Source organism: Haliotis asinina, chromosome 1 (assembly GCF_037392515.1).
Source record: "Haliotis asinina isolate JCU_RB_2024 chromosome 1, JCU_Hal_asi_v2, whole genome shotgun sequence".
Classification (NCBI taxonomy): domain Eukaryota; kingdom Metazoa; phylum Mollusca; class Gastropoda; order Lepetellida; family Haliotidae; genus Haliotis; species Haliotis asinina.
Window position 1 is genome coordinate 70,959,669 of NC_090280.1, and position 22,193 is coordinate 70,981,861.

Genomic DNA, 22,193 nt, shown 5'->3' on the forward strand with positions numbered 1-22,193 from the left:
AGGATCTGAATTTTGTTCTGGGTTCATTGTATCGACTCTGGTCCTAGCACTGACGGGTGATGCTTGCGGCGGTATGACACCCGCTCCCTTCCAAAAGGCGATGGTGACGTGAAAGACTTTAAATGGGGTACAACCCAACAGCGATGCCACAATGTTTTACAATTGAGTTGTTGCCAAAAGTTCACCTCCTCACGTGCATATCACACATGTGGTGGCTCTGGGGAGGGTTTGACAACCCCTGTTTCACTAGTTAGCGACGCAGCTCATGTTGATGTCGGGGTTGATGCTCAACTTTTGATCAGCAGTGACAATTTTTTGTTGTTGTAGCCAACCACTTGGTGGATCCTCAGTTGCATGTCAATCAGCACCATGTGCAACCCCACACACAAAAGAAACTTTCGATCAGTGTATTCCAACGTGTCCTGGTAACACCAGATGGCTGTTGATCATACAGATTGTTTATGGCTTTCCATGCATTGTCCTGCGGAATCAGGGCACTGATTTCTTTCAGGATGCATCTGATCTGGTAATAAACGTGGAAATAATACATGGACCGACTCATTTTATTGCAATGAAATTTATGTAAATTTATTTAAATTTATTTAAAATTTATTTATTTATTTATTTTTATTATCTTGTACAGCCATGATTGAATTAGGTCTTTACTTTAGAAAGACATCAAAAAGTAAAGCTCGAAAGTGGGAACCGTGGGCATCTACCAATATTTTCATGTGCGTGAAATCGGTAGCGCTTATGTTACTGCTCTTAGAATACATTACTCCTGGCATGTACTTGGGTGTAGACATATTGAATTGTTATTATAAACATATACATATACATTATTTCAATATGTACATCATGCTCCTTGGTATCATAAATGGCAAACCCATGCCGTTGCTGCACATGATCAGAAACACATCGGGACAACTCAAGGTCGCGCTCTGTGATATCACATACTGGAAATTTTTAACCCCTTGAAGCCAGTCTGAAACTCAACAAGTCGGATGGAACACTCAAGTTGATGAACGGAGACCAGCCCGTCAAACTAAGCAATATCTGGCAAAAATACTCGGGTTAACGACTCACGACATTGCACCTCAAGAAACTGTCACGGGTTAAAAATTGCCGAACCTCGTCACCTTGATCAGCTGAGCATGACAGATAACCTTCAAGACCACCACTGTTCCACACTGATGAGAGCCATGCCGGGGAAAATGAAAAAGTACAACGATGGCAGAACTGAATTGTTTTCACCGCGACAGTACAAGAAATTAACTCAAGGCTTTCATTCATGAAAGTTTGCATGTATCTGGGCAGATGGTTACGCTATAGCAAAACAACATTGATGACTTTATTCGATTAATTGTGATTTAATTACAACAAAAAGTTGAACATTTTGCCTTTTCCCAAGCTGACCCCATGCTCCTTTCCAAGTCTGTGGCTCCAAAACTATTCCGCCGATTTTACTCAAATTTTGCATGCACAGCTGCAGTAGTATAGATAATAGTGAGGTTTCGATCAGGTCCTTCCCAAGTGGTCAGTTTTTTAAACTGGCCCCTTTGAAAGGACGTGGTCCAAAACCACTATCTGCCATCATAACACCTCAGATTCCACACTGATCCACTACAGGCCCTCACATTCCACACTGATCCACCATTGTAGCACCTCACATTCCACACAGATCCACAACACCTCACATTCCACACTGATCCACAACACCTCACATTCCACACTGATCCACTAACACCTCACATTCAACACTGATCCTCCATCATAACACCTCACATTCCACACTGATCCACCATAGGACCTCACATTCCACACTGATCCACAAACACCTCACATTCAACACTGATCCTCCATCATAACACCTCACATTCCACACTGATCCACCATAGGACCTCGCATTCCACACTGATCCACCATTGTAGCACCTCACATTCCACACTGATCCACAACACCTCACATTCCACACTGATCCACCATTGTAGAACCTCACATTCCGCACTGATCCACAACACCTCACATTCCACGCTGATCCACCATCATAACACCTCACATTCCACAATGATCCACAACACTGCCTCACATTCCATGCTGATCCACCATCATAACTCCTCACATTCCACAATGATCCACCATAGCACCTCACATTCCCCACTGATCCACCGTAACATCCCACATTCCACACTGATCCACCATAACATCTCACATTCCACACTGATCCACCATAACATCTCACATTCCACACTGATCCACCATAACATCTCACATTCCACACTGATCCACCATCATAACACCTCACATTCCACAATGATCCACAGCAACACCTCACATTCAATGCTGATCCACCATCATAACTCCTCACATTCCACAATGATCCACCATAGCACCTCACATTCCCCACTGATCCACCGTAACATCTCACATTCCACACTGATCCACCATCGTTTTCACCTTGATTCAGTCATCTTCAAGTCAGTCATTTTATTCATTGACTCTTTGATGTTTCAAGTCAGTTTTACCCACTAACACCTAATGGCCAAAACTTCAAAGTTTACACATTTCTGTTTCTAACTTTCTGACACTGGTTTGCTATATTTTGTAGGTGAAATCTACCTGTTAAAATATTTGCTTGATCCTCGATTTGAGACAAAACATCTTGCATACAATTTGACTTGTCCTTATTTGACATAACATGGTTAAAGCGTTTATTCATTTGCTCACTCGCCCGCTTGGCTAGCAACTGTCCCTTTTGATATGAAAACAAGGGTGGGGAAGAAGTAGCCTAGCTTGGCCAGAATCTCCACCTTTTGATATGAAAACAAGGATTGGGAAGAATTATCCTAGCTGGCCAGAATCTCCACCTTTTGATATGAAAACAAGGATGGGGGAAGAAGTAGCCTAGCTAGGCCAGAATCTCCACCTTTTGATATGAAAACAAGGATGGGGAAGAATTATCCTAGCTGGCCAGAATCTCCACCTTTTGATATGAAAACAAGGATGGGGAAGAAGTAGCCTAGCTTGGCCAGAATCTCCACGTTTTGATATGAAAACAAGGCTGGGGAAGAAGTAGCCTAGCTAGGCTAGAATTTCCACCTTTTGATTTGAAATCAAGGCTGGGGAAGAAGTAGCCTAGCTAGGCCAGAATTTCCACCTTTTGATATGAAAACAAGGCTGGGGAAGAAGTAGCCTAGCTAGGCCAGAATTTCCACCTTTTGATATGAAAACAAGGCTGGGGAAGAAGTAGCCTAGCTAGGCCAGAATTTCCCCCTTTTGATATGAAAACAAGGATTGGGAAGAAGTAGCCTAGCTTGGCCAGAATCTCCACGTTTTGATATGAAAACAAGGATTGGGAAGAAGTAGCCTAGCTAGGCCAGAATTTCCACCTTTTGATATGAAAACAAGGCTGGGGAAGAAGTAGCCTAGCTAGGCCAGAATTTCCACCTTTTGATATGAAAACAAGGATTGGGAAGAAGTAGCCTAGCTTGGCCAGAATCTCCACGTTTTGATATGAAAACAAGGCTGGGGAAGAAGTAGCCTAGCTAGGCCAGAATTTCCACCTTTTGATATGAAAACAAGGCTGGGGAAGAAGTAGCCTAGCTAGGCCAGAATTTCCACCTTTTGATATGAAAACAAGGATTGGGAAGAAGTAGCCTAGCTTGGCCAGAATCTCCACGTTTTGATATGAAAACAAGGATTGGGAAGAAGTAGCCTAGCTAGGCTAGAATTTCCCCCTTTTGATTTGAAATCAAGGATGGGGAAGAAGTAGCCTAGCTTGGCCAGAATTTCCACCTTTTGATATGAAAACAAGGATGGGGAAGAAGTAGCCTAGCTTGGCCAGAATCTCCACGTTTTGATATGAAAACAAGGATTGGGAAGAAGTAGCCTAGCTAGGCTAGAATTTCCACCTTTTGATATGAAAACAAGGCTGGGGAAGAAGTAGCCTAGCTAGGCCAGAATTTCCACCTTTTGATATGAAAACAAGGCTGGGGAAGAAGTAGCCTAGCTAGGCCAGAATTTCCCCCTTTTGATATGAAATCAAGGATGGGGAAGAAGTAGCCTAGCTTGGCCAGAATCTCCACGTTTTGATATGAAAACAAGGATTGGGAAGAAGTAGCCTAGCTTGGCCAGAATTTCCCCCTTTTGATATGAAATCAAGGATGGGGAAGAAGTAGCCTAGCTAGGCCAGAATTTCCACCTTTTGATATGAAAACAAGGCTGGGGAAGAAGTAGCCTAGCTAGGCTAGAATTTCCACCTTTTGATATGAAATCAAGGATGGGGAAGAAGTAGCCTAGCTAGGCCAGAATTTCCACCTTTTGATATGAAAACAAGGCTGGGGAAGAAGTAGCCTAGCTAGGCTAGAATTTCCCCCTTTTGATATGAAAACAAGGATGGGGAAGAAGTAGCCTAGCTAGGCCAGAATTTCCCCCTTTTGATATGAAAACAAGGATTGGGAAGAAGTAGCCTAGCTTGGCCAGAATCTCCACGTTTTGATATGAAAACAAGGATTGGGAAGAAGTAGCCTAGCTAGGCCAGAATTTCCACCTTTTGATATGAAAACAAGGCTGGGGAAGAAGTAGCCTAGCTAGGCCAGAATCTCCCCCTTTTGATATGAAAACAAGGCTGGGGAAGAAGTAGCCTAGCTAGGCCAGAATTTCCACCTTTTGATATGAAAACAAGGCTGGGGAAGAAGTAGCCTAGCTAGGCCAGAATTTCCACCTTTTGATATGAAAACAAGGCTGGGGAAGAAGTAGCCTAGCTAGGCCAGAATCTCCCCCTTTTGATATGAAATCAAGGCTGGGGAAGAAGTAGCCTAGCTTGGCCAGAATCTCCCCCTTTTGATATGAAAACAAGGCTGGGGAAGAAGTAGCCTAGCTAAGCCAGAATCTCCCCCTTTTGATATGAAAACAAGGCTGGGGAAGAAGTAGCCTAGCTAGGCCAGAATTTCCACCTTCTGATATGAAAACAAGGATGGGGAAGAAGTAGCCTAGCTAGGCCAGAATTTCCACGTTTTGATATGAAAACAAGGATTGGGAAGAAGTAGCCTAGCTTGGCCAGAATCTCCACGTTTTGATATGAAAACAAGGATGGGGAAGAAGTAGCCTAGCTTGGCCAGAATCTCCACCTTTTGATATGAAAACAAGGCTGGGGAAGAAGTAGCCTAGCTAGGCCAGAATTTCCACCTTTTGATATGAAAACAAGGCTGGGGAAGAAGTAGCCTAGCTAGGCCAGAATTTCCACCTTTTGATATGAAAACAAGGCTGGGGAAGAAGTAGCCTAGCTAGGCCAGAATTTCCACCTTTTGATATGAAATCAAGGATGGGGAAGAAGTAGCCTAGCTAGGCCAGAATTTCCACCTTTTGATATGAAAACAAGGATGGGGAAGAAGTAGCCTAGCTAGGCCAGAATTTCCACCTTTTGATATGAAAACAAGGATGGGGAAGAAGTAGCCTAGCTAGGCCAGAATTTCCCCCTTTTGATATGAAATCAAGGCTGGGGAAGAAGTAGCCTAGCTAGGCCAGAATTTCCACCTTTTGATATGAAATCAAGGCTGGGGAAGAAGTAGCCTAGCTAGGCCAGAATTTCCACCTTTTGATATGAAATCAAGGATGGGGAAGAAGTAGCCTAGCTAGGCCAGAAGCTCCTTTTTCATAGAAAACATAAACTATCCCACTTCAAATTCATTCACTCACTCACTCACTCACTCACTCACTCACTCACCCACCCACCCACCCACTCACTCACTCACTCACTCACTCACTGATGTAACGTCTGCTCATACATACACAGACCTGAAAAAACTGTGGCATTTACAGTGCCATGATAGGATTGGATCACACCATCATGTTACCTCACGTGACTTATCTGCCTTCATCCTGTCTTCTCTCTTCATGTGTGATTTGTAGTAAGCAGGTTATGTTGGCCTTGTCTATTACTGCTTTTGAGGCAGTGATGTATCAAGAATTTATGCATGTTTTCTGGTTACTGCTGATGAGGTGGGATTTGATGTATTAATACCTGTCTTTTATCTTGATGACAGGTGTAAAAGTGATGTTCCGCATTGCCCTGGTCCTTATCAAAATGACTTTAAGTGGCGGTGACAAACTGGCTGAATGTACATCCTTCTATGAAACTTTAGAAAAACTCAGAAACATTCCAATGGATGCATTTGATGAAGAAACACTAGCTAGGGAGGTGAGACTTTCAATTTGTGTTAATGTTGATATCTTTTATTTTAGTTGCTTGGTTAATTGATTTTATTGATGGGCATTTTAGAAGTTGAGTTGAGAATTATGACAATTTTATGGATATACAGCTTTTTTTATTCTGAGAAGGCAACATTTCGACGTTTCACTTGCTTGATAACATAAGAATCTATGTCGAAACATCACCTTGGTAGAATAAATGATGTTGTAAATCCATTCATTTGTCATAATTCTTGGTAAATTGTTGTTTTAGTAAACAACAGCACTCAGCAATTTTCTAGCTAGTCTGGCAGTCTGGAAATAATGAGTCTGGGCCAGACAATCTAGTGATCAACAGCATGATTATCATTTCTATGCAGTTGGATACAATGACATACGTCAACCAAGTCAGTGAGCCTGACCTCTCGATCCTGTTACTTGCCTCTTATGACAAGCATGGTTTACTGAAGACCAATTCTAACATGGATCTTCACAGGGTCTTTTTCGTTAGAGTACTTCAGATTTCAGTGTTAACTGTAATTTGCATATCTATGGGTATTGCATGCCTTAAAGGTCTTGCATATTTTAAGGTTTTGAAAGTTGTTAAACTCATGTTTTCAAATTTACATGTCATTTGAGCATCGTGTCTCTATCGGTGCAGTCATGTGACAATTTTGTTGACAGCGATTGGTCATTTCTGAACAATACAAGTTTGACAACACTTCACACATCACAGTTTGACAACATGGAAAGTGTGATGGAAAATATGATGAAAATAGAGACAGACAACAATTTGACAACTCTGAATTTGGTGTAGGTAGGAAGTTGTTGGAACTCACAAACTCAAAAACCTGTATGGAACAAAGGGATAACCTCACCAGGCTTATAAGTCTGTCTAAGTTAAAGGTCACATGCAACGTAAAAAACACAACTTTACAGATTCTGATACCTTCCAGTATGCACTTCCCGAAACAAATCATCAAAAATGCCAATTCATTCTATAAAGTTGAAAAAAAATTGCAATGAAAAATTGGAGTTCAAACAATTCACTTGAAAATGTCGTTTCAACAGCTGTGTTGCACTGCATACTGTAAACTGCTCGTTACATAAAAGAAAAACATGTTGATTGTGATAAGCAGAATCTATCACAGAGAAATCTTAATATCAGTGAAACACTTGTGACAGAAAACTCATTGTCTGGTGTACTGACTCATATATGTCTGCTTGCCTGTTTGCTAATGTCAATATGCAATACACAGCTTCAATCACTGACCATTTGCAGTTTGAAATTAATATCTTTTGGGCATCTGAGTAATAAACAAAGGGCCAGCTAAGCATATCTGCGAATGAACAAGTGGCCAATGAAAAATCTTTGTTAGTGACTCTTGACTGAGTTCGGTATTGCAGCTGCTTCATTCAGAGGGTGGTAAACCCAAGTACAAAATATTGCACTCTTATTTGCAATTGTATGCTTATAATTTTGTTAGTTTGTTTTTTCTTTACCAGCAATACAATTTATATATCACAAATAAGTGATAACTGTGTTATAATTGTGGTTGATATAAAGGTTGCATGTGACCTTTAACATGGTTCTATGTGATGTCGCTTCAGGTCATTCTCACATACCCACCACCCTAAAGTTATGATAAGGGATAAAAGAGGTTTAGTGTACACGGGTTAGTGATTACAGTGCTCACCATGAAATTTGGTCATGGTGGGTGACACTAATTAGTCTCATCCAGGTGAACGGCGTTTACCATTCTTGAATTGAGGTTAATGATTTGCTGTTGCTGATTTATATACCCCGGCATGTAATGCAGGGGATATAGTCAACACCTCGCCTGTCCGTCCGCAGTCATTTTGCTATTTACAGGTTTACAGATTTTTTTTTATTTATCATTTTCTCAGTTTTCGTGAAAACATTTTGGTCTTAATCTCAAAATGGAGGGATGGACTTCATTTCTGGAGCTTAACTGAAAAAAAACATTCAATATTTTTCTGCAAAACCTGTGAAACTTGTCAGATATGTCTGTCAGAACCTAAAGTGGTATATTTTGCTATTTACAGGTTTTTGTGATTTCATATTTTCGTGGTTTATGGAAACAGTTTGGACTTAGTCTCAACATGGAATGATGGGCTTTGTTTCCAAAGCAGAACTAAAAAACATTATTTTTCTGCAGAATTTGGTAGATATACCACTTAGAACCTAAAGTGGTGCCTTTTGGTATTTACTGGTTTGTCTGATTTCTTTTTTGTCTCAATTTCCATGAAATGTTTCAGACTTTGTCTCAAAAGTGAGAGGTGTGTTTCAGTTCCGAAGCATAACACAAAAACTTCCTATTATCTGTCAGCAAAACTTGGTAGATATATGTGGTGCCTTTTAGTATTTACAGGTTTTTGTGATTTATCATTTTCTGTGTTTCTATAGAAACAATTCAGACTTAGTCTCAAAATGGAGATATGGGCTTCATTTCCAGAGGCAACTCAAAAACTATGTAATATCTTTCAGCAAAACTTGGCAGATCATTGAGGCAGACCACAAAGTGGTGCCTTTTGCTGTTTACAAAGTTTTGGCAATTTTGTTTTTCCTGGTTTCCATGGAAACAATTTGGACTTAGTCACAAAATGGAGGGTTGCTCTTTGTATCCAGAGCACAACTCAAAAACCATTTCATATCTTTCAACAGATCTTGGCAGATATGTGAAACAGATCTTGAAGTGGGGCCTTTTGCTGTTTACAGATATATGGCATTTATATTTTTGATGATTTTCATGGAAATGATTCAAACTTAGTCTAAAAAAAACATCAAGTAACTGTCAGATGATTTGTCCTTTTAAATCAATGGGGCCGGTAGGACATGTCATCTTCTGATAACTCTTGTTTAACAGGCATATAAATGGTCTGTTATCAAGTCAGTCACGATTTCTATACAGCAAGTGAATGTCAAATTCATTCCTAATGGTAGGGGTGGTCAGTATTTGATTTTAAAGAACTATAGGTTCACAACTAAGAGAAGAAGAGGTACACCCATCCATTGTAACTGTGTCCAGAAAACCTGCAATGCCACGGCATAATCAGCTTCAACTTCACTGGTATTCAGGATCAGTGAGTTGGTTGATTGCCATTATATAGCTGGTACATTGCCAACTGTTGCTTAAAACAAGAATCATAGAAATAGGCTTTGATAATATAATAAAAAAAATCAAAGGAAAAAGTTCATTTGAATGGTTTCGTATGCTCTCTTGGTTAAAAGTGCTTATTGATAACAAGGAGCTGTGGTAATAGTTGTCCACAGGTTTTCCCTGATAGATATCACTGAATTTGAAATGTGGAAGAAATTTGTTTCCAGAATATTGATTATAAATGTATGAAATTTAAATTGTGTTCAAACTTTCTTAAGAAAGCCTTATCATGAATTAAATAAGAATGTAGTATACAGACATGACTAAGACTTTCTTTAAAGAATTAATATTTTCCTTTTCTTTCCTTTTCTCTTAATAAGTTTTCATGTTGTATTTTCCAGTCACTGAAACTGAATATTAATGAGCGTGATATGGAGAAGGAACATCAGCGGCAGATAGTGAAACGACGCAAAGAGAAAGAGAAAGGTTCCAGGTCCAACAAGAAAAACAAGACATAGCCATCATTCCACATTATTGTTGATTCCATATATTTGTGGGAACAAATCAGAAGCTGTGAGTCTGGACCTACTCCACCACTCCATCCAACCCAAAGTTGGTTCTCAGGCACCATAACTAAATCTTTGTAATGGAAGCATTCACAGATGCATGTCCATGCACATGCTTGGCATTATAATGTTTTTTGTCAGAAGGGCACAATACCCCCTCTGTTGGAGGTGGGGGTGGTCTGGGTGTGAGTTGAAATCTTGTAGAATCATCACCCTTTGGCACCTGCTTACAGTCAATGCTTATAAAGCATTGTTGTCTTGACAACAAGCAAAGAGAGAGAAAACATATTACATCCTGGTAAATGCAAGATACTAAGTGTTTCATATATGTTGGCAAGTGCTTTACCTCATGTATGCTGACATTCCATGTGAACAGGTTGTGACAAACAGGCTGATACACCAAATAATAAAGACTCCAAGTTTTGTTTGTTTTCAAAGGCTGACTTAAAAGATATTTCTAGTTTTCTTGGTATCTACCTTTTAATTCTTTACTGAGAAATCTTGTGTACCATATATTAAGGTCTTGTCTTTAACTGCATTCAGTCAGGAAAGACCTTTTCAGACACAGTATTTTTATCTTGCTCAGACTGAATTTGGGCTTGTGATCAGTGATTCTGGAATTTTCATGACTGAAGACTGCATTATTTTTAGATCAATGACTGAATATGGATATCCAGCATTGCTACTAACAGCTTAAACAGGTGCACAGTGAGACATTGCGAACTGAAGCCTAAATATGGAATGCTTGCTATTGATAATATTGACAAATGAATGCTGAGGTTTGGTTCTTATTGCCAGTTAAAGAGTATGACATCCAAAGTACTATATTAACATACATCTTCAAAATCTGATTGAAGTATTAGTTCTCATGTACTGTTTATCCCAATCTTTCCACTTTGACTGGAACTTCTATAAGTTGTAAATAAGAAGAGTTTGTGTATTATTTATTGTTTATTTATTGCTGATTGCCTATTAGTTTCTGACTCTTTCCTTTTGCTTTATGCTATTAGTTGAAAGTGCAAAAAAGCAGCTTTCTTGGTGAACAATGATGTAGGACAAAATAGGACTGAATCATGGTCAGCAGTATACTAGAATGCCTGTGTGAAAACTGATTTGACATATGTTGTGCAGTTGAAAGCATGCTGTCCAGATTTGACTTGTTTAGGATATGTAGCCATGTGGTCAAACTGTGTGGTTATTCCCATTTTGTAAAATGTTAATCTGTTGAGTCCTATATGTTATCAACAAATGTCATTTAAAAACATTCACAGAATTTAATGTTGTTGACAAATTTTATCTCTTTAAACAAGCAATATGACTGAATGATTAGTTTCTAGCGTATATTTGGTATTGCTGAAGCAGAGGGGATAGACTCTGTGTATTTTGTAAGAGTACACAATATTTACGTGTTCTAGGGCAGTTTTTCAAATCATTGACCAATATATTGATTGACCATTGTGTTCTAAGTTGTTTTGGTAAATGTTATGATGCAGTCTTTCTTTACACCTGCTTGAGGGTGTGCCTTTATATGATGTAATTACTTGTGGTAAAAAAGGGTTCAAACACGTTCACTGATGGATCAGTCTTGTTGGTGACATGATAATAGCTGTCACTTTCCACAATCTTCTGAGTTGATGCAACTCGTCAAACATCATGTCCAAAATGTAAACATACCTAGAATAGAGTGCTGTAATATTACAAGGACAAGTGATGGCAAACAATTTTCTATATTTTATAGCTGCGCATTGTTGTTTTTCAATAAGATTGATAATAATAAATAAATTCCCTAGCATTGTGTATACAAGAATGTGTAGGAATTTGATTAGTAGTTTAAACTCAGATTTTTGCATTTACTTCCTACTTTTGCTTGAGTGTTACTTGGCAGTACTAGTAACTTCCGCTTGTCCATGCAGCCTGTCACTCACTCCCTCAGTCAGCTGAATTAGGTGTTTGGGTTTTTGTTTTATTTTGACAAGGCCAACAACCAAAAGTCATTGGTTATGAACATTTCCTTGATGCCATTGACCTGTAAATGCACTCTCTAATGAGTTTGCTTACTAACATATCACTCAGTATGTCAATCGAGGTACACCTTGCAAACAGAACTCTACTTAGAATGTGACTGCCCTCAGCAGCCTACGTTTCAACTGACATATTTCTTTGATAATTGTCTGTAGCACAGTTCCTTCTATTTCAAAGTTGTGTAGTGTTGGTCATGCATTTACTAACAAGTAATAATTCCACTAAAGTATTCATTGTCTGAAGGATTTGCACAGATACATGGCACGCTAAAAGTGACCAGTTAGGCTGCATAGAAAAATTAAATGTTTCACTGGCACATTTTTTTTCAAAAGTGACAATGGTGGTAGGACCATTTTTTTAAAAATGTTATAGAAAAAAAAGTTGCGAGGGTAGAACACTTTTTTGTTTTTATTTCAGAAATACAGCTTGAAAAGTTTAGCATGTGTTAATGAGTTGTAGATTCAGTCACGCTTGTTTTTACAGACACTCATTCATATAGTGCACAAATGGATGATCAGGACATGGCAAAGTCAATATTATTTATTTCAAAAGACAATAAAAAAATGTTGTGCACACAATAAAAGTGGCCTATGCCCGAGAATCACTTCACTTTTTTATTTAGCCTCAGTCTTTGATATTTATACAAACATATCTGAATAAAAAAATGTTGACATCAAATTTTTATAAGAGAATGAATTATGGTTGAGAGTGTATCGGTTGACATACCAGGTGATGAAGAACTATTTATCTGTGACCACTTTGGGGATCAGTTTTGTGAAGTACATCATAATTGAAAATGATGTGTTGTGAACCAATGATGATACAGTTTTGGTTTGTTTAGAATGCTCAGAAATAAATGTGTTTAATGAAATACTCTAGCCATAAACCATTAACCATAAGCAGGATTGGGATCATAACATTTAGTTATTTTCATATGTCTTTTCATAAAATTGTCAATATTTATGCAGTAAATGTAGAAGATTACCACAAACACCCTAGTGTTAGGGACTGCTTTTTCTGGCACCATAAAATATTTCCAGTTACATTCTTGGTGGGCTGTTTTTGGTTGGCGGGTGGGGCTGTATTTTGGCAAATTGGCATTTGTCGTGTTTGTCCATTGTGCATCATTGTTTTTGCCAAAACCTTCTATCTTACTGGAGCTTGGCACACAACATACCATACATGATTAATCCTGAACTTGTTAAGCATTTTGGGATCTAATTTTTCAATATGTGGCCATCATTTTATCCACTGAATAGCCAATTTTTCAGATAAGGAATTCAGATTAGATATACATATATGTGTTCTTGAGTTTAATTTGTGTTTTACATTTCCAGAGCAATTATATCTGGATTGACCTTTACAAAAACAGTTCTCAGGTACTCCAACCCTGGTGTTTTGTTTGAAATATCTGCTGAAATTTTGCAAGAATGGTGTTTGCTGTTATCTGATACAGAATTAATATTGTCCTGGTTGAAATATCATGTCATGACGTAAAAACTGAGAAACATATTTATGGCTATAGCTCAGTAAGTATATATTTTGTCCAGTGAAATATTGTTTATGTACTATATGGTGTTAAACTCAACATGTTTAGTCCATTGTAAAGTATGTCAGTTGGCCTTTGCAATTACTCCTATGTTAGATTCCCTCAAAATACATTTGCTTACACATAAACGACTCGTCAGAAGCCACTGCACCAATGAAACTTAAAGCTGTTCTTTCCACCAGTGTTGACTGTGGAATGTTGTAAGGAGGTTCAAATGTGAGTTTCGAATCTGACTCCTACAACAGGCATATTGAAAAGCCCATTACAAGCCATTATTCTGTCTTTTTTCCTAATGAAATGCAATGAATAATGAATCCTTAGATTCAACACATTGCACTTATTTCAAGATACCAAGTTTGAAAGTGATTCAGCCATGCTTTTATATTCTCTCAAAATTTATCCTTTGCTCTTTTGATTTCTCAGATATTTTCAGGCGTTTGTATGTGAATCATGTTCTATATGTTTATCCTAAAAAATAACTAGATATTTTTTAGCTTTTCCACTGTATATATGCAAAATTTATTAAATTAACACTGTTGTCAGCCATATTGTGCAATCTGTTTTAGGTCATTATTCAAACATTTCTTGTCCATACCATGAAATTAGGTACATTTGTTGTTAACAATGAGGCTAACACTTATTTGTTTTGAAATTTTGACCTACATTTGAAAATGAAACTTATGGCCAGTACTCTTTTGGTTTTCCAGTGTTACCACATTTCAATACATGTTGTTTGTATTGCTGCTGAACACATTCAGAGTTTAATGATGTTTTTTTGTAAAGTTCAAACTTTGATTTCACCTTTGTACTTTGACCATTCTTTTAAATTTTACCAAAATGGATTTCCTTACCCTGTGATCTTGATCTCAGTAGTCATTGAATCAGTGATAATGAAACTTTCTTGTTTGCCTCCACAAGTGATGAACACAGCAAATTGTTAAAGAAGTTTATATCCAATTTTTTAATATGCCAGCTTTTTTTGCTACTTTTGTTGACATTTAACAGTTTAGTAAATGTTCAGGTTAGCCACACTGAACACATCAGACTATTACATCTTATCTTAAGTCACACAAAAATGTTGTTTTCTGATTAGCTGTATCCCGCTTCCTAATGTCAACTCATTCGGTACATCGTGTTAGTATTTCTATATCTCAAATAACATTGAAACACGCATATTGCACAGAAATTACTCATGTTTTCCAAATGCAAATAGATGGAAGGGAGATAACTCTAAATCTGTTTTGCTTGTCTGCAAAATCTGGCAGTGGCTATGAAAAGATTTGTCTTGCATTCCAATAAATAGATTTTGACAAAACATTCAAATGTAGTAATATTAAGAAGGGAATTACACCTCTGCGACTTTACACCACCCTTCAGGAACATAACAAACATCAAATCTACATCAACCCATGCCCCCTTGTGACCAGTAAAGAACTTATATTGTACAAAGTGTCACAGATATAGATAGTATAGATGTCAGCCACTTGATTACTCATCATCTGTTTCAATACACACAAACTTTATGAGCAAGAACACATTCATGTAAAACCAGTTGCTTCAAGTTTCATACTTGAAATTTTCATTGCCCTTCTCATTACAATCAGATTTTTTATTCTAATACATTACCTCTCAGAACACCCCAAGACATAAATGTACCCTCAACAGTACGCCGTCTTAGATGGAAAATGCCTTCCTTGCTTATATATTCACCAGATGCTACCACCTCTGTAGCTGTGATAAGCTCTCCTGGTAGAGAGGTATTGTGTCTCTGTAAAAGATCTGGTTGCTAATTATATTAATGATGCATGCTTTCAATTGTCCTTACTGTTGAATCTGGTGTCAGGGATATCACTCTTTTTATGTTCATAATATGTATGTTTTACTGGATTCAAGTTGCCATTGCCATTATTATGTTTTAATACACGAGCATGCAAACCTTATACTGTCTTTGTGGTTTATTAGAAAGAGTGTGCCTTCAGGGACAGGTTGGTGGTCCATAAATCCTAGCTGCTTCATATGTAATTGTAATATTATTGCCTTTCAAAGGCATTAAATTAAGGGGATACAGCCAGGACTTGCCAACTTGGAAAAAGCATATAGTGTTACTAAACTAACGGGCAAAAGAAACTTATCACTATTAAATTAACATTTTCACAATTACCAATACTGCCTTAAAGTGAAATATGTTCAGAAAACATTCGCCAAAACACATTCTGTGGTAGACAAGCAAGGCGTTAGTTATAGGCGTAAACATTCCCTCCTGATTATGGTTGTCTTCTTTCGATGGTTACATAGAGAAAAAATGGAAGAGTAAAAACGATCCGTAAGTCATAGCTCCCCTGTCATATGCCCCTCCCCATGGAATTATCTGCCCTTGAACTCGTGATGTAAGAGCGCACCCATTTAGACCTCACAATTATCAGAGGATGCTTTCAGAAGATTGGAAAAGATTCTACTGTGATTCGTTTATCATTGATTTTTGTGAATTTTCGGGATCAGATCAACAAGTTGGTCAGTACAGTTGCATTATTTGAAGCAGCAATCACAATCACTGTGTATTAACTTTGTGATACTTTCTTTGTTTCCCGTTTTCTAGTCATCAAAATCCAGATGTACACATTCCCCCCCCCCCCCCCCCAGACCGTGTCCAATCTATTACTGCTCTCAAAGATCTTTGTCAGTGTTGTGATGAGGTAAAGCAATGGATGTTCAGCAATGAGTTAAAACTCACCAGTGGTAAAACTGAATGTATTCTTGTTGGGAAAGCCAAGCGCAGAAGTCAGTGTGAGGTCAGTTCTTTCAAGATCAGATCAGTTTGATGGATCGTCTATCAGTTTCTCTGAGAAAGTCGGAGCCCTGGGTGTCATAATAGATGCAGATTTGTCATTTGATGATAACATCTCTCATACTCTGCAGGCCTCCTTCACCTCTCTCAGGAACACTGGAAATGCCTCACTAGAAACTCAGCAGCTGCTCTTACACTGTCTCGTCTTGTCTTGAAATTAGACTACTGCAACAGTCAATTGATGGGTGCTACTAAATCTCAACTACAGAGTTTGCAGTGAGTTCACAACTCACTCAAACAGGGAAGTATGAACATATCAGGCCTGTTCTTCAGTCACCCCATTGGCTACCAGTTGAACAACAAATTTACTTCAACGTCTTCTGCATTGTGTTTCGTTGTCTCTCTGGTCTGGTCTACCTCTCCGGTATCCTCACTTCACATTCACCTTCTCTGCGGTCTCAGAGTAAAAGTCCCCTCAAAGTCCCCAAAGTACGATCAGCCTTACTTGGACACAGAACCTTCTCATATTCTGGTGCTGTAGAATGGAACAATCTTCCTCAGCATCCCCGCCTCTCTGCTGATGTATCCTTGTTCAGGAACCAACTCAAGACATACCTGTACAAATTAGCTTTTCATCAGCTTTGAGCACATCACGGACATGGATCTATGTGCTATATCCACTCGTTGGGTAATATGTCAGAAGGGTGACAAAGTTAAAGCGAGGCTATTGGCAAGGGGATTTGAGGAAGATGTAGCCATTGATAGGGACTCTCCAACTGTCAGTAAGAGTGCATTACGAATTTACGAATGTTTTTAACTCTTGCAGCATGGCAAAAGACCATAGACATCAAGTCTGCATTTCTCCAAGGAAAAGTTTTAGACAGAGACGTGTATATTATCCCCCACCAAGGACGCTAATGTAGCTGATGACAAACTGTGGAAGCTGAAGCATTGTCTGTATGGACTGAATGATGCTGCAAGACAGTTTTACCCGAGTGTGAGAGATCACCTACTGCAGTTGGGATGTATTCAATCAGTATATGACCCAGCATTGTTTTACATGAAATATGGTGGATGTCTTATAGGAATGATTGCTTGTCATTTTGATGATTTCTTACACTGTGGACAACCTCGTTTTGACATAATCATAGCACAGTTAGTTCAGTACATTGTATTTCAAAGCTGGGAAGATGGAAAGTGGACAATTCAAATATGTTGGTTTTCAGATCACGCAGAATCCTGGTGCTATTGTGCTAGATCAGAATGAATATGTGCAAGATTTAGATTTCGATAATGTGTCACCTGAAAGAAAATCACAAAAGCTGAAAGTCTAACTGTGAAAGAACATATAGTATTGAGACAGAAGGTTGGTAGACTCAACTGGGTTGTGCAAGGTTGTCGTCCTGACGTTGCTTTTGAAATGATTGCTCTCAGCACCAAGTTCAAGAAGGGTACAGTAGAAGCCTTGTTGAGAGCAATTAAGGTGATCAGAAAGCTGAAAGAAAATTAAGCAAAGCTTGTGTTCAGGAAGATCGGCAATGCTTCCTGCTGAAAGATAGTTGTATTCACTGATGCGGCACATGCTAATGTGTGTGATGGAGTAGGAAGTGTAGGTGCCTACCTCAAATTTAAGATAGTATCCAACAACCTTGGCACGCTTAAAATGGCTGTGGAATCACTTGCATACATCGTGAGTCTTGGCATGCATCACCAGAGGATCACCCTATGAATAAATATTTGCAAAAGTAAACAATAAAATTCAATCATGTAGAGCCTCCTCATTGATGAAACCCTGACCTCCTGAATTGATCGGCATATATAAACGATTAAGAGAGAAACGAGGATGGTGTGCTGTGCTATCAGTCATGATCCTTCTGGTCAGGCGGTCAAGACTGGATGTCTTGTTTTGTCCAATCAACTACTCCAAAGGAATAGAAGACGACTGGCAGAGCAAAAGTATTGGTGGCTTTGACCTTGTTTCATGCATTTAGCTCTGAGCTCCAGATTTTCTTTAAGCGAGATTTATACTGGGCCCAAAGTTTATCTTGAATCTGGGCATTCTGTAGTTTGTCTCGAACTTGCATTCCAAGATAGGTGCAGTTTGATCTTCTACAAGATGCTCAATAACTCCTACCCCTTGCAAGCTGAACGATCCATCATTACTTTGCCAAGTTTCAAATGAAGAGTATTACATTTGTCGAGTCAAATGTCATGTTAATGTCAGCTGGTTCATATGGGGTAACAAGTTTAGATCCTTAAATAGAATGTAGAATTCTGTAAGTCAGTGATCAGTCACGGAGATGTTTCAACATTTATTGTGAGGTCAAGTGTGTTGATAAGAAGTCACTGACCTCTTTTTATAGCCGAAACATCACTGATCAATGTTTGTTGTGCAGTGGAATTGTTGAACAAATTTTATAAGTACTAAATATGAAAAAAAATGTGCTCAACTAAATGGTAACCAAACAATGTTATTGCCACTCCGACCACCAAACTAAAAATTGACATCTTTTATGACTCTGTCCACCAAACTAAATATTGACACCTTTTCCAAACTACATAAACTAGATAAGTTATCTGAATTTACACAACTGTTTCGAACTATGAACAATGCCCGAATATGGCAACTATTTGTCTTAATTCACAACAGTGCAGATCCACACACTATTTTTCGACCCTACAACTCGCTGTCCAAAGCGCATACACACGACACTGCACATGCAAAAAACTGAAAAATGAATGAGACATGACAGTTGCGTTTTGATGCAATGTTCATGTTTCTTGAAAAGGTGTGTTTTGGCTATTGTTTTTCACATATCAAATTTATGAACTAAAGTAACCGACATTCTCTTCAGAACAATGTTGGACTTCTTTTGTGGTTGGCCGAAAAGGTACAATAGGGGTTTTAATTACAATTTTGATTGGTTGACCACGATCAGATATTTTTACTAACGGTTGCTGATTGGACAAGCCGAAATAAATTTTTGGAGGGGTGGTCATGTGACCATGACAGGATTATTGCACCAGCTGAATTACGGTTTGTCTTACAACTTCCTACAGCTGATGTCACCTGGCCGTGACAACCGTAGTTGGGGCTAATTAGCTTGGGGTTAATTTGACTGAATTTATTACAGTTGTGGTCTGAATGTCTATACAGTGTGTCATTAAGATAATTTATAGGTGCAATAAACAATAGCTTGAGTTTTAAGCTTGACATGTTCAATGATATATGGCCTGTATTAATTATCCTTGCTAGGGGAGTTACATAAGTTTGAGTCATGACATGAAGGCTAATTAAAGTGACATTTCAAAATTAGCAACTCTTCAAAATGAATTTGAACCTTCAGGCAAATATATACAAAATACATACATACAAAAAAAATATACAAATATGAAGAATACAAAGATAAATTGTGCACTGTCACACTAATATCTTTAGAGAAGGACTCGATAAGGACGCCCCCTCCCCACTCCTAGGTCATTGAATCAATTACGGCAAATTTGAAATGTAAACAAACGCAGCCCACTCGCAAAACAGTTGCAACGATATCGGTAGTTTAGCGGCTATAACATAAACCCAACGCCCCTATCAGAAGCGGTGTCGGTAATACTTGAGATTTCTTGGCTCCCTTCTGTGATTTGTCGGTCGCGTCCTGAAACTCACACATCAAAACATGGTGTCACTGGAAGGAGCACCCGTCTCGGTGAGTTATGTTTTTGGTTTCTACTGTTTTCATTTCCACTTTTGATCACCCGTGTTGAATGCGTTTAGGTGTGAGGTGTTGTTGGAGCTATAGTTTCTTTTTTAGGACAATGTCGTCACTGCAAAAGAGTGTCATAAGTCATGTCCCAGGAGGTTTTTTTTACGTATGTTGAAACTGTTTTCAGAACCTTTCATTGGCATCCATTTGAGGCCATTTATCATGCTACTTTCGCCACTTATTTTAAGCTGCCTGTAAAAGTGTTTTTCATTGTTTCCTAAAGTTTATTTTGTTTGATGAATATGATTTCCTTTTCCCATTTTTTTCTTCCTTTCTGTCCATGCATTTATTCAGCCTTAAGGAAATCAACAATTTAGAGAAGCGCATATTCTTTTGTTGTCTTGTACTGTAATGTTAATTTTCTCCAAATTGTATTTTGTGGTTTAGATATGGGATTCCCTGACGATCTTATATCTAATAGCGTCAGATCACAGATATTTATTACTTTATTTTGGGTAAATGTTTATGCAGATTTCCCCAGTGATCATGATGTGAATAACATATGAGAAAAAATATTCTGCACACTTCCTCGAGGCATAGTCCACAGGAATCATTGCTTCTTTCCAAAGAATAAAGATTATTCATTCATCTGATAATTTCAAAGACTTACAAAGTCTTATTTTAAGCATCTGAAATAAAATGTCTATTCTGAGCAGACATCTCATGTGGTGCCCTTAAGTGCACAATGGTCTTAAGTGCACAGAAAGTATTAATATTCATCAGTGGGCGGAGCTTATGTGACTGCGTCACATTCACAGCACAATATCTTCCGCTGAACTGATGGAGGGAGTGAACGAACACGTTTCATCGTCTGTCATCGCCTTATACAGTGCGACAGCTACAATATCCACGTGAGGTATATATAAACATAAATTATGTGTGCCGTGTATTCAGTATAATGTGCTTTATTAAAGCTTCCGGCGGTGACGGAGTTCAAGCGAGATTTTTTTCAAGTCACCTCCAGATCAGCCACCGTACTGCAATAGCATTGCTGTCAGAACATTTACATGTCTTTGCTCAATTCTGACTTAACAGTCCGACTAAACACAGTTACAACTCTTGACAAACAACTAACTAAATAATTATACAATGTATATATACACACATATTGCCAGATCTCCACTTAATCAAAAGACTGAAAAGCATCAACTCTGATAGGGTTAATGCAAGTAAGGCTAGCTATGTATGCCAATGTAATGATACCCTTCCATGGCTGTCAGGGTACTGCCAACTTTGACGAGAATTTTTGACACGAAAGACTTATCCCAACTAAAATTTAACTTTGAAGAAAACGTTCTTAGAGTGTCATTCTTATGAGTTGAATATGAGCATATGTTACAGTATGTTATGATACAATTAAAGAAACATGTTAAAACTGCCAGCTCAGTTAAGAAATATATATATTCAAGTGATAACGTTTCACTAGAATGAAATTTATGGGGCGATAAGGCCAGAAGTCTTACCATTTGAGATTTATATAATCAGGTTAGACTATGTTGTGAACAAGCATTTATTAAGGTCAATGTAGCTGTCTTAAAAGTGCTCAGAAAAGCCTTAAATGCACAATGATGTCTTGGCCCCTCCCCCCACCCTCTTGGCTGTTTCTGGCTGATGCAGAGGCACCACCTCATCCCTATCCCCAAACTCTTCTAGACTGAATATTGCATTCATACTCTCTCCCATTTTAGCCAGCATAAGTCGTTCTCTTGCCATGTCAGGGGAACAATCATAGAGGTGCTCCCAGCCACTCACTAGAGCTTCACCTCAGCACCTCAGGCGAACAGTCAGTGTGCACCATACAGGTGCTGCCAGGTTCTCAGTAGAGCTTCATCCAGCCCCAAGCACCCCAGAGGACTGGTAGGAAATGATATGCATCTTGTTTTTGCTGTGTCTTTTCTCGAAATATATATTGTGCACTTAAGACCTTTCTGTGCATTTAAGGTCTTGTATAGGAGTTCTCTAGTGCACAGAAAAGCCTTAAATGTACAATGATGTCTTGGCCCCTCCCTCCACCCTCTTGGCTGTTTCTGGCTGGTGCAGAGGCCTTACCCCATCCCTTTGACCATGTACAAACCCATCTAGACTGAATATTTCATTCACTCTGTCTCCCATTTCAGCCAACATGGGTCACTGTCTCAGCTCGTCAGGCGAACAGTCAGTGTGCACCATAGAGGTTTTAATCAGCCCCAAGCACTGGAG

At 38.6% G+C, this 22,193-nt stretch overlaps 1 protein-coding gene across 1 annotated transcript in view; it reads left to right on the top strand.

Annotated features, from left to right (window-relative positions):
* The window catches only part of LOC137296492 (TBC1 domain family member 10B-like), a 74,859-nt gene extending 59,471 nt beyond the window's left edge, over positions 1-15,388 (top strand). Inside the window, exons 8-9 of the mRNA XM_067828284.1 lie at positions 6,045-6,199; positions 9,713-15,388. Coding sequence (XP_067684385.1) covers positions 6,045-6,199; positions 9,713-9,829 — 272 coding nt within the window. The 3' untranslated portion in view covers positions 9,830-15,388. The remainder of the gene's footprint in view (positions 1-6,044; positions 6,200-9,712) is intronic.
* Positions 15,389-22,193: the final 6,805 nt, after the last annotated feature.